At 65.1% G+C, this 24,578-nt stretch overlaps 1 protein-coding gene across 1 annotated transcript; it reads left to right on the forward strand.

The window, feature by feature from the left end:
• Window positions 1-15,807: 15,807 nt before the first annotated feature.
• HIC2 (HIC ZBTB transcriptional repressor 2) lies at window positions 15,808-18,690 on the forward strand. Its single transcript, XM_052654977.1, has 2 exons — window positions 15,808-15,833; window positions 16,878-18,690. The coding sequence occupies exons 1-2, from the start codon at window positions 15,808-15,810 to the stop codon at window positions 18,688-18,690; spliced, it is 1,839 nt and encodes a 612-aa protein (XP_052510937.1).
• Window positions 18,691-24,578: the final 5,888 nt, after the last annotated feature.

Below are 24,578 nucleotides of genomic sequence, written 5' to 3' on the forward strand. Positions count from 1 at the left end.
CCCCGTGAACTGTAGCCCCCCAGGCTCCTCCGTCCCTGGGATTTTCCAGGAAAGACTACAGGCGTGGGTAGCCATTTCCTTCCCCAGGGGATCTTCCCGACCCAGGGATCAAACCTGGGTCTGCTGCTTGACAGGCAGCTTCTTTACCACCGAGCCATCTGGAAAGCCTTGTGTGTGTGTCTGTATACATGTATAAACTGAATCACGTTCCTGTACATCTGAAAATAACACAATATTGCAAATCAACGAGAGTGCAGTTTTTCAAAGAAGTAGCTGATCGGCTCTCCTTCATCGCTGAGCCACCCTCCGTGACGCAGCAGTCACAGTCCCTTCGCCCACAACTTGCCGGAGCCTGACTCTGCTCTACCTGCCCAGCCTCCTGTCACTGGATCCTCCCGGGATACCCCCCAGGCGGGAGCCATGACCGTTCCCAAGTGACTGATGGGAAACTTGATCGGAGAGGTTAGGTTCTGTAGAGACACGCAGAATCCCGAGAGCTGAGACAAGAAAAATATATCTGGCTCCCACGGGCTCTCCCGGCCCGCTACCCCGTGCTTTTTCGAGTTCTGGATCCTTTCCACACAAATGGAGCTTGACCAGGTTGCTGCCAGTGAAAACAAAGTTTTGAAATCTGCTGTTTTCACTGAACATCAATACTTTCCACCTGGTTTCTAAGTAGCGATGTAATAATATTGCGGGAGAGCAATCACACGTGGATTTTCTAGCGCGCTGGGCGGGAAATGGGCTTGGCGGTGGACCCCAGAGGTGGGAGCAGCATGGGAGGCTGCCCTGCAGCTAAGAGGGGCACAGCGAGAGCCTTGCTCCTGGCGACTGAGAAATCCCACCCTCACCCCAGACTTCCAGCCCCCCTCGACTTGAAAAGGAATAGGTACTAAGTGGGAAATTTGGAATGCTTTGGAAAGTTAAAGAAGCAGGAAAAATTAAATCTCACCTGCAGGATCTGAATCGCTACACTGTTTTGGGCAAGTAAATTCGGCAGGAAGTACTCACACTGAGAACACACACATATCCCTTACCCACAGGTTTGCTTCTAGAAAACTATTCCACACATGTAAAAGCAGGAATATGTAAGATATATATCTAAGGACTTAAAAAATTCTTTTTTAAAATTCCAAACCTGCATAGCCACGCTTAAGAGAAGTGTTTATGGAAACTTCATGCACCGCAGTGTTCTCAGCTATTAGAGGATGAACCTGGGCACACACTAGAAAGATGTCTGAGATGAGTCTTAGGGGGCAAAGGGCAAACGTGGGTTTTATCGTGACTTACCACTTATATAGCGTATTGTTTTATAGTTTCAAAAAAGCGAGGTCTTTTTTCGTGACACAGGAAGAGACACACGTTGACATCAGAGAAGGAAGCACAGACGCACAGCTGGTAATGTCACTTCAGAGCAGATGGGGGGATGAGAATCAGCAACTTTTAAAACACACTATAGCTAGAATTGTTCCAAATAGAAATATTATTTTTATAATAAAACAACATTAAAATGTATGTGTTGGAAAAAAATCCCAAACCCTAGGAAGAACCTCTGTAAACATTTTGATGTATTTTCTTCATTTGCTTTTCCGTGGATCAATACTCTGCATGCAACACATAGATACAATTTTGTCATTTGCTTGTCTTTATTTTTTGCTTCGTATCCCGTGCACTCATCTAGATTGTAAAATGTCCTTATAAATACCATCCATAGGGCCATCACCAGTCTCTTGTGGAGAGCTTAACCAGTTTCCTTCTGTCACTTACTTTGTGTATGGTTTTCCAAAGGGCGCTTGAAAAGCATAATCATACATTAATTTTAAAATATTTTATTGAAATACAGCTGATTTATAAAGTTGTTTTAGTTTCAAGTGTACAGCAAAGTGACTCAATTAAACATAAGCACATTCTCTTCTGTTATACGCTATTAAAGACACTGAGGCTTGTTCCCCAGATATTAGTTTTCAAATGCAAGTTGAATGAGTGACCCGGGAGCGCCTATGAGTCTCAGGTGAGCTCCCTGGCACCGGGGTTCCAAATCCAGTCTGGATAAAGACGACCGTCAAGCGTGCAGTCTACAAACGCCATTAATTTCCTTAGCACAAAATTCCAGAAAAAGAATTACTGTCAAAGTAATGATCATTCTAAAGCATTTTTATTTTTGGCTTCCACTGGCAAATTCATGTTCAGGAATGCTGAGGCAATTTATATGCTTCCAGTAGTATAGGAGAAAGATTACCCACCAGACCTCAGACTATGTGTGAAGGTTATCATTTGAAACCGATTTCTGAGTTGTTAAAAAAAAGCAAACAAACGAAAGTTTTAACTTCCATGCCTTTGGCTCAGTAGGGCGCTGACAGCTTTTCAGGAGTTTCTTCAGGAAGTCCCCCGCGAGCTGTCTTCGACTCGCCGCCACTGATGCTCCGTACTTCCTTTTCCATCACGTTCTTACCGTTGCTGGAACCTGTCTGTAGGTTTTCTGCTTCTGGGTTAGGGTGTTCTGAATTGAGCGCAGTAGCTTCATTCACTGTTTGCTTTCATATGTTAGCGCAAGTCCACCCTCGTTCGTGTTTTCGTTCCCAAGGCGGGAAAGGATAGCTGTTTGGGGGCTGTTTACTCTTCCAGGTCAAGTTATAATTTTGTTAAGTCTGATAACTGTCCAACTAGGGTTTCATTAAACGTACAAGTTTATTTGGAAGAACGCGTTTTCAGTCTTGCCGGCAAACTTGGGTCCCTCCCAGACTTCAGGTGCGATGTCCTATATTTACCTGGTGTCCAAAGTAAAGAGAGGTCCAGCATGTGACCCCCTAGAGCACGTCGCAGTCCCTGGCCCGCTCCAGCCCCTCCGAACAGCCTGGGTCCCGCCTGCCAACCTGTGCGCGTCGCTTGACCCCAGGGGCCCTCGAGGGGCTGCAGCCACCGGAAGGGGCCGGCTGGGCTCGGCGAGGGGGACCCCCGCGCCCTCGGGGCAGCCAGGGCCGGCGGGCCGCGGGGGGGGGCTTCCTTCTGCAGATCAAGGCCGTCGGCGGACCACGCTGGCCGCCCGCGGCGGGGGCACGGACCTGGGGTGCCAGGGGTCAGGGTCAGGCTCAAGGCTGGAGGGGGGGGGGGGTCGGCTCCGAGTGTGGGGGGGCCGAGCCCCCTTCTAGGGGGTGCGGTCCGCGCGCTCCGGGGCTGAGCTCGCGGCGCCGCCCCTGCACTCGTGGGCGGGGGGGCGACCAGGTGCCCCGGCTCCCCCCGCGCGCCCCTCCCCCCCGCCGCCCGGCGGCCGCCCCGGCCCCGCCCCCGGCCCCGCCCCGCCCGCAGGCCCCGCCCCCGCCGCGCCGCTCGCCCATTCAGATGTGGGTCAGGGGTGAGCGGGCGGCGCGACGTCACAAGCTTCCAAGATGGCGCCGGGCGGGCGGCTGTGAGAGGCGCTCGGCGCGCGGGGCGGGGAGCCGAGCCGAGCCGGCGGCGGGGCGGGCGGGCGGACGCGGGCGGCGCGGGCGGGCGCGGGCGGCGCCGAAGAAGAGGCCGCGGGCGGGCCGGCCGGCCGGCGGGCGAGCGCCGCCGCCGACGCACACGAGGTGAGGCGCGGGGCGCGGGGCGCGCCCCCGGGAGAGGGGCGTGGGCGGGCGCGCGGAGGGGCCGCGGCGCGCGGGGTGCGCGCGCGCGCGGGGCGGAACCCCCGCCGCCCGCCGCCCGCCGCGGGCCGGGGGTGTGCGGGAGCGCGGCGCGCGGCGGGGCCCGGCACAAAGCCCCCCGCGCGCGGGGCCGGCGGGCGGCGGGCGCCGGCTCTTTGTGCCCGCGGCTCCGCGCTGCGCCCCGAGCGGCCCGGGGAGCCGCGCTGCCTGACAGGCGGGCCCCGCTGTATGCGCCCGCCGCCGCCCCTCGCGCGGCTTCTGGCTGAGCGCGGCCCGCCGCCCGCAGGGCACGGCTGCGCGCGGGCAGGGCCGGGGCCGCGGCCGGGCCCTGCGGCGGGTGGGCGCGCGGCCCTGCCCCCAGACCGCCGGTGCGGGCGGCCGCTCGGCAGGAAGAGCGAGGGGCTGGGGGAGGGGGCGGCCGCAGGGGGAGCGCGCCGCCGGGCGCGGCGTGTCACTCTGTTTATCCGCCCGCGTGGTTCGTATTCTCGCCCGCGGAGCTGGGGTGCGGTGGTTGGGCCCGAGGCGGCGACGCCTGTGCCTGGGCGGTGGAGGGGGGGGGGGTTAGTGACTGACGGCGAGGAGGGGACGCGGCCCAGATAAAATGCTCCACAGCGGCCCCACCCAGAAGAGCGCAGAGTCGGCCCCGGGGAAGTGAGCCCGCAGCGGATCCGCCCGGGCCGGGACGGTTTCGAAGTTATTTATCCCGCGTTTCTCGGGTCCCCTCCACCTCCGGTGTGTTTCGCCGGTAGCAGTTGCCAAGCACATCTGGATAAGCGAGGGTCCCGGTCCCCCCCTCGCACCCCGTCAGGAGGAGTTGTCACCCGGGGAGGCCGCCCCTCTCTGACATCTGTGGCGGGGGGGAGGGGCCGAGCCGTGCCCGTAGGAATCCTGTGGGTGAAGATTGTTGACTGATGGACGGATGGCTGTGCTGGGGGGAGGGGGAGGCGGCAGGTAGCGGAGGGGCCTTCCAGAGCTGCTGGGGGTGTTCTCCAGGCCCCCACCCCCGGCCGCAGGGATGGAGCCGGGTCACCCATACCAGGCCCTTTCTGGAGCTAGCGTTTATTGCTTCCTGGCTCCTGGCTTTACTCTTCTCCTGCGTTCCCATCTGCCAGCGTTTGGGCTCCCTGGGCCTTTCAGCAGACATTTTCAAGAGCACAGGCCATGTGGCTGCTCTGTGGCCCTGGCTCTGGGAGTGGGCTTCCGCTCAGCAGAGAGCAGGGTCGCTGCAGTGGTCTGAAAAAAAAAAAAAAGGCAGATGGGCTGGCCACCGGCTGGCCTCCAGAGACAAAGCCGTGTGGTGAGATCGCTGGTTTAGCGGCTCTTAGCACCATGGGTGGGGTGGGGGGGCGGGTGAGAGGCTGATACTTGAAGTCTGCCGTGAGTGGCCCTGCCTGCCAGGGGAGCCAGTCCTGTGAGGTCCTGTGGGCAGGCAGTAGCCTGGGAAGGCTGGCAGGGAGCTTCCCACCTGCCCTGGCGGCACCGCTCCCAGGTTGGTCTTCCCAGCCGCCTGCGGGCCGGTTGTGGGGTGTTGCTGAGGGCCCGTTGCCCAGCTCCTCTGGCCATTCGGCTCGAGTGCTGGGGCTGCGCCCAGGGTTTCTCTCTGCAGTGTTTTCCTGCCAGTTGTTGGGACTTGCAGATTAGTCATTCGGCTTTTACAAGCAATTCCTGAAAAGAAAAATCTCCCTCCGGTTGCTGGCTCTGGGGAGAGGAAGAAGCAGCCTGAGGGAGCCAGGCCTTTAATTAAAGCCGAGCTGAAATGATTGCTGCAGTTGCTGGAAGGAGGGGGCGGAGGCGATGTGCCTTGTCCTGCAGCCAGGTACCTGCCAGGGACAGGTAGGCCGCGTCCCGCACTCCCTGCCCGTCTTGGCCAGCAGCCCGGCCTTCTCCACAAGCTGCAGCCCTGGATTAATCCTTGCATAGTGTTTTCTTTCCATGGATCAGGTTTCTCATTTTGTTAATAAGCACAGCCTCCGATCCACTTGAAGTCAGCTGTCGTGGACTCAGCAACAGGGTTTTGCATTATTGAGCTGACAGGCCTGCTGCCTTCCCCGAGTCCTCATTGTCTGCCCGGAGGTGGCGGCGGGGTGGGGGCAGTGTCTGTGAGCCGCAGCTCGCCCCCGAGCAAGGGCTGGCAGGGCAGTTCTGGAGCGTCGAGGAGCGAGGAAGGAATAAAGTCCAGTTTACCCAGGGGACCCGCCGCCCTGCTTTTTTGCTCGGCCTGTTGGCCTCCAGCAGTCGGCCCCACCCACGGCTGGCCTGCCTTGCCCACCGGGGCTGAGGGCCATTTCCCGCCCCCCAAACCAGGGGACTGATCACTGGGGTGGGGAGGGCTCTTGTTTCCAGCTGCGTCTGCAGAGAGCCCACAGGTCCGCTTCCTCCGGCCCTGGCCTGGGCGCCTGACTGAGGAGGGCCTCTGGGGGCAGTGAGGGGCCCTGGCCTCGGCGCTGTTTACTCTCCAGCGGCCTTGGACCGAGATGGCTTCCCTGGGCCTCGGTGTCTCTAACGTGTTTCTAAAGTGGGAACAGAGCTGGACTTCACCCGCCCGGACTGCGGCCCCCAGAGCTCAGCCTGGGGAAGGCGCGGGGCACACTGTCTCTGAGAGTGCTCCCGGGTGACAGGGGGGAGTGCCCTGGGCACCTGAGGAGGTGCTGAGGGCCGCTGGGCCGGCTGCAGCAGGGTGTTCACGGGGAGCCCTGCGGTCTGGGAAGGCGGGGCCGGGGTTCCGTCAGGAGGAGGGAGACGGGAGCGGGGCCCTGTAGGTGCCCGCTTCCGGGAAGCCGGCCCCGCTGCCGTCGGGCACCCGCGAGGCCGTGCAGGGGCCCCTTATCCGCTCAGCGAAGTGTTCTGAGAACAGAGGTGGTGCCCAGCCCGTGTGCCCGGGGCTGGCCTGGGTCTCTGCCCTCTAGCGCTCAGCCTTGCCTCTGAGCGGTGCGCCTTCGGCCGGGAGGTGCAGGTTCTGCTGCTTTCCCGGGCTGTGCTGCGGCGGCAGCGCCCTCGCAGACCCGGGGTTCCGTCACAGCCTGGGGCTGGGGGGCTCCGGGATCCCAGCGGGGCTCCCTCTGGGCTAGGGGCTGCCAGCCAGCGGGACCAGTTTGACTCGGCCGGGCCGCGGGGCCGCGCTTCCTGCTGGGAGGGGCCTCGCCTGAGGGTTAGGGACCTGGGCTGGGGGAGGGCTCCTGGGAGCGGCCGAGCCAGAAAAGCAGGTGGGGGTGGGTGGGGTTGCGAGTGGGCCCCCGGCGCGCTCGGTCGGGGGGGTGGGTCAGACCCGGAGGGAGCCGCTTCCAGGCCCCAGCGCCGTTCAGGAGGGGAGGGCCCGGGCGCGCGGCCCGGGAGGGTGTGGCCAGGCCGCGAGCGGACCGAGACCCCCGGAGACGCCCGCCCGGCGGGTGGGGTGGGGGCGTGGCCTGGGGGCTCGAGCGGGCCCTTCCGCCCGCGCGCCGCCAGGGTGCTCCGTGCGTGCTTGCTTCCTGTGAGGGGCCGCCTCCCCGAGCACGTGGGTGTGGGCGCGGAGGGAGGAGCCCGGAAGGGCAGGTGGCCGGCCTCTGGGGGCGCCCGGGGCGCTCCCGCTCCTGGGAATTCCAAGGCTCCCAAGGGAAGGCGGGGCCGGGCTTGGTGGGGAGGTGGCCTCCAGGTGGGGAGCGGGCCTCTTGCGGCCCCGGAGCGGCCGGCCCTGGAGTGGTCGCTGTGCGCACTGGCCTCCCGTGGCCTTGGGCTTCTTGCCCAGTAGCACCTCGGGGGTGGGTTCTCCGCGAGAGTGAGAGGGGCTGCCCCAGTGCCCTGGGAACGCCCTCCACGTCCGCACAGGTGGCTGGAGGTCTCCCTCGCCCAGGCTGGGGTCGCTGCCCTTTGGCCTTCTCAGCCTGCTCACAGGCCTTCAAAGGGCAGGCTTGCCCACTGGCCTTGCGGTTCTCCTGCGTGTGCTGCTCGGAAGCCAGCAGTGAGCTCTGGTGAGTAGCTGCAGAAGGGGTGAGAAGAGGGCGCAGAGGTGACGGCCAGGATGTTGGGGCGGCACCCCCGGCTCCTGCGGAACTTTCCCTGTTACGGGCAGGGGTTGCACCCGGCTCCGAGTCCCTGCTGCCCGGTGGGGGCCCTGGTGCTCCGCTCCGCAGGGGTCACCTGGAGCCCACCTATCCACTTTCCCTGAAGCCTGTGAAGTGGATACCACAAGTGCCTTCTCAGGAGGTGGATCTTTGTAGATAGCAAGGTCAAGGGAGCCGTGAGTCCCCTTGGACGAGCAGGGGTGGCCCCAGACTGCCCATGGGGTTGTGCTTACAGAGCAGGCCCAGCTGGCCGATCCTCCCGTGGGCTCCAGGGTCCTGGAGAAGCATCGGGTGCGAGGGGCTCACGCTCTTCATGGCCCCTCTTCCCCAGGTGGCTATGGGAGGGATGCCAGGCGGGTGTGTGCCGGGGAGCACCTTCTGGGCGGCCCCGGGAACCTCGTACCGCTCTCGGGCCTGCTTGGGTTTCAGACGGTCTACTCTGGCCTCCAGGTCGCTTTCTTAGGCCCTGGTTGGCCTCTCTCCCCAGCCGTGGGGACCTGGGAGCTCTTCCTGCTTCCCAAACAAGTCACCGGGGGCTGCCGCTGGGGCTCCCGGAACTGGGTCCTGCCCCCTCTTTCTCACCTTGATCTCAGGGTGTCTGGGAGAGAAGGTCCCTGAGGTTGTTACCTGGGAAGGTGTGTGAGGGAGCCCCTGACCAGGCCTGGAGATGGGGCCAGGGCTGGGAGGGGCACTGGGGGCAGGACCTCAGGTGAGTCCTGGCCGGCTGGCCCCTCTGTCCGGGGCCCGTTGCGTCCCAGGGCGGCCGGCACTCAGCCCCCGCCTGCTCTGGGCGGCCGCCGACGGGTGGTGAGCGGCCGGGCTGCTGGGCGTGGCGAGCCCGGCACTGGCCCGCTTGGTGTCCTCCGGAGTAGGAAGTGCAGCCGGGGGCCGAGTTGTCTGCTCTTCGTGGCCCACGCGTCTGGCAGAGGGGCCCATGGGCTCTGCCGTGAGCGGGAGCGGTTCTGGGCTGTGTGGCTTCTTCACCCGCCCTCCCAGGACCCGAGGCCCTTCCTTTTGGTGGAGAGGGGCTGGCGGTTTCTTCCCAGCAGCTCTGCTTGGACACCGGGAGGAAGAAGGTGCCTGCGGCTCCGGACAGGGCACTGAGGGTGGCGGGACGAGGGCGGGGCCTCCCTCTGGGACTCCTGGCCTACCCTACGTGGGCACGCCTGTGTGAGCACCCCTGGGCAAGCGGCCCAAGCAGGCTCCACACGCGGTCTGGAGTCCGCTGGTGGGGCTCTGGGGTAGAGTGCGCCCGTGGGACAGGCTCGCACTCAAGGGCGACGGGCGGTGAGCCGCTTCACTGGAGGGCCGCCAGGGTTCCGCTGGGTGGGGGCCGTGACTGGCGGCGACCGGGTGTGGACTGGCATCGCTTCCCTGGGCCGCAGGGCCGGGAGGACCCCTCCTGAAACAGCCCTTCCCTCCGCCCCTCCAGGAGGGCGGGTCAGAGCTGGTGGGTCCTCCTGGAGGTGTTGGCAGCGTGGGTGCACGGGTTCGTCTCTGGGCAGAAGGCCTGGGGGGTCGGGGCAATCCTGGCCGCCGTGAGGCTGCCAGTGGGGGCCGGGCGCGGGTGCCCTCGAGCTGCGGTGGGTGAGCCTGCGCCCTGAGGCTGTGGGCAGGGTCGGGGCGCTCTCCGCAGTCCGCATTCCATGCGTGTTGACGCTGACGAGGGCCGGGCGGCCGGCCTGGCGCCTTGAGCAGGCAGCACCCCTGCCCCGGGAGCCCGCCCGGCCCCTCTGCGCCCGGCCGGCGGGGCTGCCCACCTTGCAGGCGGCGAGCGCTGCTGCTGCGGCTGTTCTAGCAGGCCACCTGAAGTGCCGTTTCTTTTCTTGTCTTTGAAAACCGCTCCCCTCAGCGGCCCTCACCTGGGTTTCCAGCCTTTGGTGACCATCCATGAGCTGGGGGAGCAGGCCCTGCTGCAAGCCTGTGTCCCCACGTGCCCTGTGGTGCCCGGAGAGGGGGTAGGAGTGTTTGAGGTGGTGGCCAACAGCTGTTGTCAGCGTGGCCTGTGGACGCTTGGGTCCCCAGGACACTCAGAGTGCTCAGACGTTCCCCACCGGCCCCCGTCCGCAGGCTGACACGCACCTCGGTGCCGGCCGTGGCGCTGCCCTGGGTGCCTGGGCCAGGCTGCCGCTCCAGGGGCCGTGCAGGAGGCCCAGCGGTGAGCCTCGACTCCAGGGGACACAGCGTTGCGTCCCTGGGGCGAGCAGGGCAGGCCGTGTCCGCCGCTGCTCGTGAAGGAGGGGCTGACGGGCAAGGTGGTGGTTCAGCCTGGGGACCTTTTCTCGGGTGAACGGGAGCCTCCAACCGGAGGGAGACAGCTGACGGTGCTGTGGCCGGGGAGGCCGGGGAGGGGCTCGAGAAAGGCCTCCGTTTGTCCTGTGACGCGGCCGCGACGACAGCAAGAACCCGTGTCTTTCGGCCTAAACGTTAGAGCGCATCGGGAAGGTCTCATCAGCTCCGTGAGTGACTGTTTTCTGAATGACCAGCGCTTGGTGTTGCAAACTTGGGCTGGGTGTGAGCGCAGGGTGGGCTGCTGGGCTGCCGGGCCTCCGGGTGCGAGTTAGTCACAGGTGCAGCGTCAGAGGCTTGTTGAGTCTTAAGTGTTGGATCAAGGAAGGCTGGCCGTTGTCTGAGGGGCCTCCTCCCCTCAGCCCATCTGCTCCCTCAGCTGGCCCGTCCTCCCTTCTGGCCCACTTGCCAGCTGGGGGCCACACAGGGTCCCTGAGCTTGGGAGCCCCTTGGGTGCCAGCAGCGGGTGGGGGAGATGGGTGCTTCTCAGAGGTGGAGGCCCTCGGGCGTGCCTGGGGGCTGCGGAGGGGCGGCCCGGCCCTCTAGAAGCTCTCCGCGGGCCAGCCCTGACACGGACTTTATCCAGGCCCGGGAGTCCATTGAGAGCCCTAAGCCGGGGCGTGACTGGACGGACCTGGGTTTGAGGAGATGACTTGGGCCTGGCGGCTCCAGGTCGTGGGGGCACCTGTGTCGGACTTGTGGCTCCCGCCTCGCTCCTGGGGGAGGCGCTCCTGGGGGGGGGGGGCGCTCCTGGGTGCGTCCTGTGGGCCTGGCCCAGAAGCCCCAGTTTGCGTGGGCCTCCCGTGTCCCCGGTCACGTGGCTGGGGGGCCCTGAGGATGGCCCTTCCCTGGATCCGGAAGCTCTTGTCTCCCCGCGGCCAGCACGCCGGCTCTCGTGGACCTGAGGCGGTGGTGCGAAGCACACGCACGTTGCCCTTGTGAGAGGCGGCTCGCGGCCCCTCCTGGGGTCCCCACCGCTGAGTTGTGGGCGCGTGCCACGTCCCCGCGTCTGTCGAGGTCTTTGGACAGCGGGCTTGCCCTGTCTGTAGAGTGGGGTGCTGGTTGTGCCTCTGAGACTCAGCCACCTGCTGGGAGTCACTGCACCCCGCCCCGCGGGCCACCGCAGGCCCGCTTTCTGCCCCGCCTCAGCAGTCTGCGGTCACCCCCTTGGGCCGCTCTGCTTCCCGGGGCAGAGGGCTGTCCACGTCTCTGTCGCTGGACGCAGCCTGTTAACGTCAGATGGCTTTCCAGTCCCATCTGAAGCAGCTCTGAGCGTGTTCCGCCGAGTCCCGGGGACCCTCCTCTCTCCCTCCCTTCCCGAGCTTGGCCTCTCCTGTCTGGCCGGCCACAGGGCCTGCTGGACAGGCAGGCCCTCCTCTGAGTGTCCCCGCGGGCACTTCAGGCCCAGGACATAGGCTGTAGTATGTTCCTTAGCAGTTTCCTAGTTTTATCCTTGAAAAGAGCTTTTTAAAAACTGGTGGGTGCCTGAGGCGTCTGCTCCTGTGTTTACGGTCGTGGACCAGAGCCACCTGGTGGTTCACCTTTGGCGTGCCCCTGGGCTTTGGCGGGAGGCCCTCCAGGCTGGGCAGACCCTTCTGCCCATGGCCTCCTCTGACCCCAGTCCTGGGCCTCGTCCTGCGCCTCCTGGGAGTGCCTGCTGGGGTTTGCAGAGCCCCTTCCCGTCCCTCGCAGGTGTCACCTGGACCCCAGACGGTCAGTGTCGCGGTTGTTGCTGCCTTCGGCTGGCCAACCCGTCTGCCCTGATGAGAGGTTTCTGGTGGTTTTGTCCTGTAAAGATTTTTTTTTTGACGTGGACAATTTTTAAAGCCTTTGTTGGCATTGTTCTAGTATCGCTTTGGCTTTTTATTGGCCACGGGGCACGAGGGGTCTTCGCTTCCGACACCGCCTGCGTTGGAGGGCAAAGTTCCCTCTGAGAGGTTTGAAGGTGGTCCCTCCGTGTCCTGCAGGTTCCTGGCTGGGCTCGGGGGTTCCTTCCTTCACGTCAGGGCTGTTTCTCCCCTCGGGTTGTTGTGATTAGTCTGGGATTGGGTGGGCTTGCTCGTCAGCCCTGGGACCGGCCCTGCACTGACTCTGCCTAAGAAGCGTGCCAGCTGTGAGCGACTGCGCCCCAGGCTCTTCCCAGGTGGGCACACGTCCCGCGTCCAGAACAGAAGCTCCTCGTGTGTCGAGTCCTGCCCGCTCCCTGGCCCCCCCACCCTGGTCCTCCCCTGCTTCTGGCCTTGCCCAGGGCCCCCTGTGCCCCTTTAGGGTCTGGCTGCCCTGCTCCCCCGTTGGCTGGCGGCTGCAGGGCGTGCCCGTGGTCAGCTCTTCCTGAGCCAGGTTCGGCCTGCGCGCCGCCAGGGGGCTCTGCCCCTGCCTGGCTCCTGGGGCTTGCACGCCTCCCATCTCAGTCTTTCTAGAGCCTGAGCGTCCTCTTTCCTGCCCGGAAGCCTGCTTTCCGTCCTCAGTCGGCCGGGTGAACCCTGTCCTGCCGTCTGCCATCCAGTTTGGGTTTTGTTTCTGTGACTGTCCTGGGCAGGGTGTGGGGCCTGGGTGTCTGCCGCCATGCGGGTGCAGGGGTTGGCTGCTCTTTCCTGGGAAGGACCTCCACCCTGAGGGGGTCCTTCCTACTGTTCAGTGGGGAAGCGTCCTCTCGTCTCATACACAGAAGTGGTGATCGAAAGTGATAGGGCCTGTCTTGTCTTCTAGATCTTTGAGAGTCTTGGGTTAGCGTGAGAGGTCCTTTCTGGCTTCTCGAGTTGTTTCATGGTTGGGGTCTTGGAGTCTGCGACCTAGAGAGGCCCTGGGCTGGGCAGCTGCCTCGCTGACTCCTGGAAGGTGCCCCAGGCGGGTGGGCAATGGTGCCGGTCCCTCCCAGCAGGCAGCCCGGCCCCGTCCTGCCTCCGGGACAGCCCTGGGAGCTGAGCCCCATTTCCTAGTCACTCTGGGCATGTTTACGTGGGAAAGGTGTCTTCCCTTTGGGGGCCACCTCGTTCCTCTTGACCCCGGTCGCTGGGTGTTTCCTGCTTTCTGGGGAGTAGGAAGCTGGTCTCCCAGCTTCTGGGTCTGGGGTCAGAGTAGGGCCGGACTGTCTTCGTCCCCTGAATGTGCTCCCCGGTCCGGGCCTGACACCCTGCAGGGCGAGTAGGAAGTGGACGTGGGAGCCACCAGGCAGAGGCTCCTCGGGGCCCTGTATCCCGGCCATGTGGGGACGTCTCCCGCGGGCTCCCTGCCTCCAGGCTCCTGCTCTTTGCTGCCTGCTGTCCCCTTCTCAAGCGCTCAGGCCCCTCCGGCCAGCGGGGGGCCGGGCTGGCACCTTGTCTGGATGTTTTTGTAACAGTGATCTCGCCCCGGGCAGTGCTCCCCTGCCCCTCCCCATCTCAGCACTCCTGGCCAGGGCCTCCCTGCAGGACCCCGCCTGGTGCCCACCGGCCAGCTGTGCCAGGGCCAGCCGTGGGGGGAGCCGGCTGCAGGCCCCATGTCGTGCAGGTGGGAGCGACGGGTGGCTGGAGGAGGGTGGGGGGCACGCGCGCAGGGTTCCCCCAGACAGCAGGCGTCGCGTGGCGCTGTGAGCCCCCCGGGTGGGCTGCGCATGTGGGACAGAGGGGCTGTGGGCATCGGGAGCAGGCTCTGGGCGGTGGGTGGGGTGGGCGCCTCCTCCCACACTGCTCAGGCTTGGAGGCCCGCCCCGGGTCCCTCCCAACGCCTGTCCAGCAGTCTGACCGAGCCCCAGCGTCTGTTTCCTGGGCGTCCCGTCAGGAGGAGGGCAGGGCTCCTGGCATTCACAGGGCCTGCTGCTTTCCAGGAGGACAGTCTGGGAGGCCAGCCAGGATCGGCTGGCGGGCATCCAGGCCTGGGCTCACCGGGGCCGTGGGGCCCACTCGCCAGCAGCCCCACCTGCAGGGCAGCCAGAGGGGCTGCGGAGGGCAGGGCTGTTCCCCAGGGAGCGGCGGGCATGGCCCGGGCCCCAGGGTGAGGTGGTCAGCGGGCCGCCGGACCGGGCATCGGACGGGGAGGAGACACTGGGGTCGTCCTGGGTGGCGAAGTCTGGAGCAGGGCCCTGCTCTCAGCTTGCTCCTGTGACCTTGGGCAGGTTGCTTAAGCCCCAGAGCCCCAGTCTCATCTGCACTGGAGGCAGAGGGTGCACCCTGCGAGCAGGATGCTCATCAGCCTGGCATGGGGCGTCGGGGGCTGGCGCTGCCTCCAGGTGCCCCTCCTGCAGCCCTGGAGCGCCTGGCTCACACCTGCCGGGACCACACCCAGAGCTCCGGGCGCTCACGCCGGGTCAGCTGGACCCCCGCGCTGGTGGCCGCCGTGTGTCTGCGGCCTGTGACGAGCCCGCTGTGCTTAAGGCCCTCGGGCGTGGCGGCCAGGTAGTGGGCATCTTGAGGGGCTCGGCCCCCTGGTGGGGTGGAGGTGGGCTGGGATGCCCCCTTCTCTGGTTGGAGGGAGGGGCGCCTGGTACCACACCCTGTTCCCCTGCATCTCCACCCAGAGGCTGAAGGACGGGGCAGCCCGAGGGCTCAGCCTCCCTGGTTCCGGGCTCCATAGTGGTCCAGGCCGAGCTGGACCGGCTGCTGTGGAATCCGGCTGAAGCACCTGAGGGCTTCTCTCACTGCCTGCTGCCCTCCCGGGCGTCAGGAGAGGCCCTCCGTGAGGCCTGAGCTGGGGGGAGGAAGGGCGCCCGGGACCTCAGCCAGGACCCATTGGTCATCGAGCAGCGGTCGTGGGAGCAGAGGGCTGGGAAAGTTGCCCAGGGCCTCTGTTCACAAGAGACCCCTTCCTTGAGGGGTGTCGGGGTCAGCCTAGCAGGGACAACTCCCAGCCCCCCTCTCTGACCTGTCCGTCTGTCCAGGCTCTGGGCACGGTGGAGTGGGCGCGCGGGGCGGGCGGCTGGCTGCCGGGGCGTTCCAGCCCGTGGCGGCTCCTGCCAGGCTGGGCAGCGGCCCCACACCAGCGGGCCTCGCGCTGCTGGCGAGCCGGGCCGGCCCCCTCCCCGGCCACCCCTGCCAGCGGGGAGCCATGCTAGGGGCAGGAGGCAGCTGGCAGGCTGGAGCAAGGCCTCCCGGCCACCCCGCACCCCGGGTCTGGGCACATTCCTGAGGACCGGCCCGGCCGCCCTGGCCCTGGGCGGGGGAGGGGCGCGCCAGGAGGGGCTCCAGGCTCAGGCCGCCGCCCCCTGCCTGGCTGCACGCCCAGGGTGCCCAGGCCTGCTGCGGTGGGGGGCAAGCAGCCAGGACCTCGGGACTCCTCTCCCAGGACCTGAAGTTCTGGGGGGCCGGGAAGCCCGCCTGCATCTGGCGGCAGCTGCCAGCAGCCTTGGCGGGCTGGTATTGAAAGGGCGAGCCTGCGAGGGCCATGTGGTCAGGCCAGGCTGGGCAGGAGGGGGCTGGGCTCTGGCAGGGAGGGGGCGAGCGCAGACCCAGAGGGAAGGGCAGGGCAGGGCAGGGGGCTGGGGAGCCAGAAGCGGTTGAGACTGGATCTTATAAATAGCCCGCTGCACCAGCGCCTCCATTTCTGACCTTTTGTTATGTAAATGTGGCCAGCCTAGAAGGGCCTTGCCCAGGCCGCCTGCCACCCCGCCCGCCCAGAGCTGCGCGCCTGTCCCCCCACTGCCCCGACCGAGGCGGCCCCCGGAGCACCCTGCTTCCTGTGGGGAGCACGCCACGCCTGCCCCCTTCCTGCCGCTGCCTCCTGCCCAGCTGAACGGGCGCCGACCTCCAGCCTCGAGCCCTCCGCCCCCCGTGCGAGGCCTGCCTGCTAACTGTCCACCTTCTCTGCAGGTGACCAGGCATTGATGCACCCCCAGGGAGGCCGCGCACTCGAGGAGGCCACCCCCCCTGGCTGCTGCTCACATGGTTTCTGGGCCCCTGGCACTCCGGTAGGCTGGGGAGGGGGGGCTGGGGGTGCGGCAGGGGGCGGGGGCTGCTCTTCCTCCTGGGGACTCCGGGCAGCTGAGCGCCTGGCCTGCGTGCTGGCCCTGGCCTTTGTGTGTGGGCAGCGCTGGCAGCGTGGGGGAGGAGGGGCTGTGGGCTCATGGCCCTCCGCACTCCCAGCCAGGTGTTCCGCGCCTTGGGCTCTTTGTCCCCCTTGGCTGGTCACGGCGGGGAGGGGGGCTGGCTCCCTCGGGTCTGAGTGCTGGCCCACGTGGGCACTGTGCGCAGAGCCTTCCCGGGTGGATGGGGTGTGGAGGCTCCTCTGTCTTTGAAGGCAAGGGGCAGGTGGGCGGGCGCGACCCCTCCTGAGGGGGAGGGCGGGGACCCTGCATCCCTGCTGGGGGAGGCCCTGGGCAGCGTGCTCCTCTCCCGCGTCAGGCCCTGAGCCCAGGGACATGAAGGCCCCTGTGGGTAGGCACGCGCGCCTGAGCAGCCGGAGGAGCGGGGCCATGGCCTGGCGCAGCTGCCCCCGCGCACAGCCTCGGCGGGGTTTCCCAGGCTCAGACAACCTGCCCTACCCAGGAAGGCCCTGGGGCCTGCGGTACCAGGCTTGGCCAGGTCACCTCTCTTGCTCGGCACCCAGAGGCACAGGCCGGGGGGATGGGGTGGGGGGGGAAATGGCCGGGCTGCAGCGTCACGTGACGTTGCTGGAGGCTGCGGGTCCTACCTGCCCACATGGTATTCGAGGAGAAGGTGGCTTCAGTGCGCACTGGGCGACTCCGTGTGCAGATCCAATTTCCGGCTGGACTGGAAAGCCGGGTTGCTGTGCGCCCACGCGGGCGATGTGTCCGCCAGGGGTTCTGTCCCCTTGTGGTCTCTGCCGCTCACCCACAGGTCCCTTCCTCTAGGGGACGGAGCCCTGGTTTTTCTGCCCCGCACATGTGCCCCGCGTTGTCCCTGCGTCTTCAAGTGTACGGATGGGCTGGTGGCAGGCGGGCAGCCTGGGGGAGGCCCCCCGCTGATGGGCGCGTGTCTGCTCCTGCCCGCAGGTGGTGCGTGTGGGCGGGGCGCGGGGACCTGGGGCCCGACATGGAGCTGCCCAGCCACTCGAAGCAGCTCCTGCTGCAGCTGAACCAGCAGCGCACGCAGGGCTTCCTGTGTGACGTCATCGTCATGGTGGAGAACGCCGTCTTCCGCGCCCACAAGAACGTGCTGGCCGCCAGCAGCGTCTACTTCAAGTCCCTGGTGCTGCACGACAACCTCATCAGCCTGGACACGGACATGGTCAGCTCCGCGGTGTTCCAGCAGATTCTGGACTTCATCTACACAGGCCGCCTGCTGCCCGGTGAGCCGCCGGCCGAGCCCGACTTCAGCACGCTGCTCACCGCCGCCAGCTACCTCCAGCTGCCCGAGCTGGCGGCCCTCTGCCGGCGCAAGCTCAAGAGAGCCGGCAAGCCCTTCGGCTCGGGGCGGGGCGGCGCCGGCCTGGGGCGGCCCCCCCGCAGCCAGCGGCTGTCCACGGCCTCGGTCATCCAGACCCGCTACCCAGGCCTCGTGGACGGGCGCAAAGGGGCCCACGTCCCCCAGGAGCTCTCCCAGGCCAAAGGCTCCGACGACGAGCTCTTCCTGGGCAGCTTGAGCCAGGAGGGCGCACACGGCCTGGGTCGGCCCGTCTGTCCCGGCAGCGGGGAGGCCGGCCTGGGCGGCTGCAGTACTAACGGGAGCGGCGGCAGCTGTGAGCAGGAGCTGGGCCTGGACTTGTCCAAGAAGAGCCCCCCGCTGCCCCCCGCCACCCCCGGGCCCTCCCTCACGCCCGACGACCCAGCCCAGCTGAGCGACAGCCAGGAGGGCTCGCCCCTCTCGACCTCTGCCCCTCCCGTCGCCAACAGTGCCTCTTACACCGAGCTGGGGGCGGCCCTCAGTGAGCCCATGGATCTGGAGGGGGCGGATGACAACCCGCTGTGCCTGCTGGAGGGGCCGGGCGGGCCGCCGCCCCGCAAGAGCCTCCGGCACTCGGCCCGCAAGAAAGAGTGGGCCAAGAAGGAGCCTGCGGCCGCCTCCCCATTTGAGCGGAGGGACGTGGCACCCAAGGGCCCGTGCCCGGGGGAGGAGGCCGAAGGGCTGGGCGACAGGGTCCCCAACGGGCTCCTGGCCGGCAGCGCGGCGGCAGGCAGGCCCTTCGGGGAGGCCCCGCACGCCTGCAAGGAGGAGGAGGAGAATGGCAAGGACGGCAGCGACGACAGCGCGCAGAGCGGGAGCGAGGGCGGCCCGGCCGGCGCGCCCTACGTGTACCGGCAGGAGGGCTTCGAGCAGGTTCCCTACGGCGACAACCTGTACGTGTGCATCCCTTGCGCCAAGGGCTTCCCCAGCTCGGAGCAGCTCAACGCGCACGTGGAGACGCACGCGGAGGAGGAGCTGCTCCTCAAGGAGGAGGGCGGCGCCTACGAGGCGGGCAGCGCGGGCGCCGACGAGGAGGCGGAGGACCTGTCGGCGCCCAGCGCGGCCCCGGCAGCCGGGCCGCGGCCCTTCCAGTGCTCCGCCTGCGACAAGAGCTACAAGGACGCGGCCACGCTGCGCCAGCACGAGAAGACGCACTGGCTGGCGCGGCCCTTCCCGTGCGGCATCTGCGGGAAGATGTTCACGCAGCGCGGCACCATGACGCGCCACATGCGCAGCCACCTGGGCCTCAAGCCCTTCGCCTGCGGCGAGTGCGGCATGCGCTTCACGCGCCAGTACCGCCTCACCGAGCACATGCGGGTGCACTCGGGCGAGAAGCCCTACGAGTGCCAGCTCTGCGGGGGCAAGTTCACGCAGCAGCGGAACCTCATCAGCCACCTGCGCATGCACACCGCGCCCTCCTAGAAGCCAAAGACCCCGGCGGGCCCCGCGCAGCCTTACCCCCGGCCCCGCGCCCGCCCCGGCCCTGCCCCGCGCCGCCGTGGCGTCTGCGGGCCGGGCCCCGGGCGTGCAGGGTGGGGGGGGGGGGGGGGCGGTGCCGGAGGGAGGGGGTCCGCGCCCTCCCTCCCCGAGCCAGGGGTCACCGCTCAGTGGCGCTGGGACAGCGGGCCCCCACCGCCTACCTCTCCACAGCTAAAGAGCCCTCCGGGCCGGCGTGGCTGTGATTCCTACTGATCTGTTCTGTTCTTCGTTTTGAATTTTGTTTTTTAAACCAAAACCAACAAGATTTTCTTTTCTCCCGGCCCCTCGGGGCTGAGCCTGGCTCTGCAGACTGAATGTACGGGGTTCACCGCCCCCACTCCCCACCCCCGCCCGGCTGCGACCAGGGCCCACCCTCTGGGCCCAGGAGCCCCTCTCGGCCAAAGGCTCCCCTGGGCTCGAGCCCCCCGGCCGCCTCAGGAGAGAGTGCTTTCCCATAGTTGCCCAGGAATCTTCTTTGTTTAGAGGTACTTGTTTTGATTACGAGAAAACCCCGTGTAACGTGTATGTGAGTGTGGGAACTGGAAGGTCTAGGGTGCGGGGGGCGGGGGGGCTGGCCGCGGTGCGGGGTCGGTACGTTTCCATTTTCTCCGTGTGTGTGCGTGCAGCGTGTGTGTGGATCATGTCGCCCCCCTCCCATCAAGGTGGAGAGACTCCGACCTTCGCTACCTCTTGAACAGGATGTGGTTGGTGATGGCAGTTGTGGCCGTGACACTCGTTTTCTCCTCTGGGCGGGTCAGTGTCTGGTGGGCGTCTGGCCAGCCGCCGCCCTGACCCGGCCCGGTGGGCTTGGGCGCTCCGCGCCCAGGGAGCAGGGGAGGAAGTGAGCCCCTCCCCGTCTGGTGCCCGGCCCCCGGCCCCCTTCACCTTGGCACCTCTGGGCAGACTGGCAGCCACCATGGGCTCACCCTGAGTCCCACCCCCGCGCTGGGCTCTGTCAATCTCAGACACCTCCAGGGCTCTAGAGGCTCGCTCTCAAGGCCGGGCCAAGGTCACGAGGTCGGTCCGCTGTCCTCAGCCAGCTGCAGTCCAGGGCTGGACCAGCGGCTTTATCTCCTTCATTTTGCTTCCTGCTTTTATTTCTTCTCTTTTCTTTCTACTTTAATTTCAGACCAAAAATTCCGGAGTCATCCCTTCCCCCCTCCAGAGACCCTCCAGCTGAAACCAGGGACCCGGGTGGAGGGCACGGAGAGTGAGGGGGCTCGGGCCAAGTGGGGCCCTGCTGAGCCCGCTGCCGTCCCTTCCGGGGACGCCTGTTCCGGCAAGTCAGACAGGACCCCCCCAGCCCCTCTGCTCGCCCGACCCCCCCCCTCCATCAGCACTTAAGCCACACGACAAAAGTCTGTAGCGGGAGCTGCACACGCCCGTGGGCGTGGCCCCGGTGAAGCAGGTGGTTCAGGGCAGAGCTTCAGGGACGGGGCATAGAGGCCCTCAGGGACCTTCGTGCGACATAGTATTGTACCCACCTGAGTATTGTATCGAGCCTTCTCTGTATTTTAACAAGAAAGCAAAACACTAGTTTCTTATTTAAGACGTTAAGGGTTTGTGGGGCGGGGCGGGGTTCACAGGACACTTGGATTCGTTCTGCTTTCCCTTGGTTTCACGTGGAGTGCGTGCTCGTGAATGTGTGTGGACATGTGTGCAGAGCCTCACCAGGAGATTAGGCCATTGGAGGCCCAGGGCGGCTTACAGTTCTCTGCTTTAGTCACTTAATTCCTGAATGTTTCGGAGAAACAGGAAACAATAGCAGATGTCATGTAGGAAAGGATTTAAAAAAAAGGCAAAAAAAAAAAAGCTCACACCCAAATTCACAAAAGCTATTTTTTAAACCAAAGCACATTTTGAATGCATATGGAACCTCAATGGGCTCAGAAAAAAGATACTAATATATTTATCTCATTGTTTACATAAACTTTTACAGTTTCAGACCTCAGCAGCTGTAAGGCCAGTACCAGTGAGTCCCCACCTTCCGCTCGAGGCCCTGAGTCGGCCCGGAGGGCTCACGGGCAGGGGGGCCGCCAGGGTGGAGCGGGGGGGCGGGCAGCGTGGAGGCCCCGTCCTCGCGGAGCCCTCCTCCCAGCCCAGCTGGCACCAAAGAGCCGGGGCCTGTGCCGACCGGCCCCCGGGCCTCCTGGCCAGGCCAAGCGGTCCCGGCCAGCTGGCGCAGCAGGGTGGCCTCGGCTGTGGCCGCAGGACCCGAGTCTGGGCTGGGGCCCCGGGATGGAGGTGCATCCCGTCCCGCTGCTCTGCTCGTGAGACCCCCGCTGGGTCCCTCTCAAGCCAAAAAGCCAGGACCTTCGCACAGCTCCGCGGAGACTGCAGCGGGTCCAGCTGTGGGAGGGCTCACTGGGCCGGTTCTTACCGACACAGACGGTGCGAACACTCGGGACAGTGTTGCTTTTGTATCAATATGTTTGTGCAGTGATGAATGTATTTATTTCTCAGACTGGGGCGAGCGGCAGGCCGGGCTCCGCCACGCCACGCACGCTCCCCCGGGAGACCGAGCCCGCCGCCGAGGCTCCTCCAGGATTGCAAAAAAAAAAAAGAGAGAAGACGGACCTTTTAAGCAGATCTGAATCTCAGAGACGCGCAGCATAGCCATACAACCTCAGCCTGTGAAACGGACACTCTGGACCCAGAACCTCACGCAGCCGGGTGTGTTCCCGGCGGCTGCCACCCGGGGGCGCCGGCTGTCCGCCAGCCCCACCCGTCAGTATTCACTGGACTGGCCGCTAACAGGAGTGCGATCGATCATGGGGCGGGCGGACCCCAGCCGCCCTCCCGGCAGCCATCCCGGGCCGGGGCGAGGCTTGGGCAGCCAGGAGGGCAGGGCCGCCCACCCCTCCCTGCGGCTTGGGGACGAAAGCGGAGGCGCCGGGCCTTTGGCGGTGCCCCGTGCAGGGACCAAGGCCCCGCTCCCCCGGCAGCGGTGGTCCCCGAGCCCGCGAACCTGATCCCTGGAGGGGTGGGGCAGGCCCGCCCAGAGCCCGGTTTGACATTCCACGTCAGGGGGTGGGGGTACACCGTGGGAGTCGAGGCTGCCCGGGACCCCCGGCTTGTCACCCCACTGCGACTTTCTACCGGGAGCCCCTCCCCCTACCTCACCTTGCTATTTATTGCTGTAATTTATTGACCTCAAATATGCTGCATAACAGACCTCACTCGGGGCAGGGAAGGTCCCCGGGGCTCCTCCCCGCCGCTCGGCGGGGCCCCATGGGGCCAGGTGCTGAGGGGAGCCCCCTGCCCCCACCCACCACTTGCTTCCCTCTCCCCGTCTTGGGGAGCCCAGGTTGGGCGCTGTCCCATTCACAAATACCTCGTCGGAGAGGGGGGGTGGGGTTCCGCTGTTTCTTGACCGGAAACTGGAGGTGGACTCACGTCCGCCAGGCGCCCTTCTCAGGAAGGGGGCGCGCGATCGCACTCCTGTGCTGGCCACCGCCACTGTCAGGCACCACACTGCCCTCACCTCCCTCCAGAGTCTGGATAATTCAGGTCCGAGCTGGGGGTGCGCAGCCCGCCAGTATCATACAGCTGGTCACTGATGTCTCCATTCAGAGCGTGCAGTCTTAATGTACAGTGACGAGATACTGTTATTTTATGATCTTTTCATTAAAAGCTTGACTCGAAACTTGTGCGAGGCCTCCGCTTCTGGCTGTGTCCGCTGAACGACCAACTGCTTCCCTTTCTCCGTCCAGTGCTTTCAGGACCTGGGGGGTGGGAGCTGCCCACCTCGGTCCTAAGAGCGAGTTTCGGAGGGGCCTGGGTCCTCACTTGGTGGCAGGTGAGCTGGGCAGTGGGGTCTGCACTGTTGGCTCAAGCCGGCTGAGGCGGTGTGGGACGCAGCGGGTGTGTAGACCGGCTGTGGACCTGGTGGCCAGCATCGCCTTTGGGGCAGCGGGATCGGGCTGGGGCAGGGGCAGGCTCCTTCCTGTCCACCCCTCCTTGGTCACTTGGTAGGGAAGTGGGTGAGCTTAGCTTCCAGGGTCGGCGCAGTAGGCCCCATTTCCTAGAGGACTGTTCCACCTGAACCCAGGCGGGGGTCCCAGGCAGAGACAGACCCAGGAGGAGGGACGGACTGGGGCTGGGAGGGTGTCTACCCAGCTCAGGCCCTGGGCTCCAGGGGCCGCAGGCGGCTACAGGCCCGAGATGGGCTGCCCCCCAGAGCAGCATGGACATTGCTGCTGTGCCCTCGGTAAGTTCTGTTCAGCTGTTTAAAAAGGGGTTTGTATTTGTTTGGTTTATCAAAAGCGGTGCTCAAAGATAGTTGCAATGATCAAATGGCTCTTAAAAAGGCCTAAAACTAAACTTAAAACTAAGCACGGTTTCTGGTCCTTCCAAGCCCACTGCCACACGCTGGCCGCAGGGTAGGTGATCACTGTCTACCGTCTTCCCCTCCCCACACCCCTGAGTAAGTTACCAGGCGAGCAGTGTGATCTGGGGCTTGGCAAACTCTCCCCAGAAAGGCGCCAGATAGCAAGTGGTGGGCCACGCGGTCCCCGTGGCGATTCACCTCTGAGTCTCAGAGCAGAGGCAGCCAAAGCGGGCGTGGCCATGCTCGCGGTCAGGCACCAACCGCCGCGCAGTGCGCGTGCGTGACGGCCATCACGGCGCACATTTGTTTAATCCTGGGCCAGCGAGCATATCGGCCCTGCCCCTGTTTATTTTTCTGGAGGCTTAGTAATGATCGTACTTTTTCAATTCAGGATCTTTTCGCCCTGAAATGCCTCCTGGGCCAGTTTTCCACAGACTCGGACACGATTCCTGAGGTCCTGCCTTCCTGTCCTGCATCCGCGGTCCTGGCTTCTGGCTCCCAGGTGTTCTTCCCTTGGACGACGTGTATTTCCTCCAGGACCTTACTGACCACACGTGGGAAGTAGGTTTTTGAGACTTAAAATGTTAAAAATGTTTAAATGACGTGGAGTTTATGACTGCTGTTGTGTTGGGTGTGGAATTGTGGGTTGGACACCATTTTCCTGGGGAATTTTGAAGGAGGACCCTGGTCAGACCGGGTTAGGGCCCATCCTAGAGATCCATCTCTAGACAGTCACATTCTGAGATGCTGGGGGCCACATTTCAGCCCTCGGGGCACACAGACCTCCACGTGTGGCTGCAGGGGCCCAAGCAGCCCTCTGTGTTGCCATCACCTGCAGCGTGGGCCCTGCTCACAGGGTTAGTGTCCCCCCTCCTTCCCCAGGGCGCAGGCCCCCGATGCCCTCAGCAGTCACGGATATGCGTCAGCCCCCACAGTGTGCCCCCCACCCCTGAGGAACTGGCGAGGCCCCTCCCCCGTCCAGCAGGTCTCATCACCGTCCGCTCTGTGCTGCTGTCTTAACCACAGGCCCCGGCAGAAGCGTGTGGTGCGGGCTGGGTCTTGGCCACCAGGAGCCCGAGACACCGGGACGCGTTTGGCGATGGGGCCCCCATAACCTTCCATCTTTATGAGCTACAGGCAAACTTTCCAGGCCCTGGGGGCGCCTCCAGGACTTGGGCAGAGATCAGGACAGTGTTTGTCCGCACGTGCTCTGAGGGCTCCTTCCTGATGGGGACACAGACTTCATCACAGTCAGTCAACCACTCCCCGGCAAACAGGCTGGCGAGGAGCTGTGAGGAGCTGGTCAGACCACACCCTCAGGCAGGGCCATCCACGTGTGAGGAACAGCCTGTGCCAAGAGCGGAGGCCTCAGGGCACGTGGTCTGTTCACGGGGCTGAGGCGACTGCCCCGTGGCTGGAGTGGGCGCAGGCCGGGTGCTGGCCAGTGGGCCCGCGTCGTGGGGACTCTGTGTCATCCATTGTGTGACGCATCAGGGTTTAT

Source organism: Budorcas taxicolor, chromosome 17, assembly GCF_023091745.1.
Source record: "Budorcas taxicolor isolate Tak-1 chromosome 17, Takin1.1, whole genome shotgun sequence".
NCBI classification, from domain to species: domain Eukaryota; kingdom Metazoa; phylum Chordata; class Mammalia; order Artiodactyla; family Bovidae; genus Budorcas; species Budorcas taxicolor.

Excerpts from the sequence above, each read along its gene's own strand:
- HIC2 (XM_052654977.1), top strand. The coding sequence starts at position 15,808 with ATGGTTTCTGGGCCCCTGGCACTCCG. Across the intron at positions 15,834-16,877 it reads TCTGGGCCCCTGGCACTCCG|GTGGTGCGTGTGGGCGGGGC; the intron begins GTAGGCTGGGGA and ends TCCTGCCCGCAG.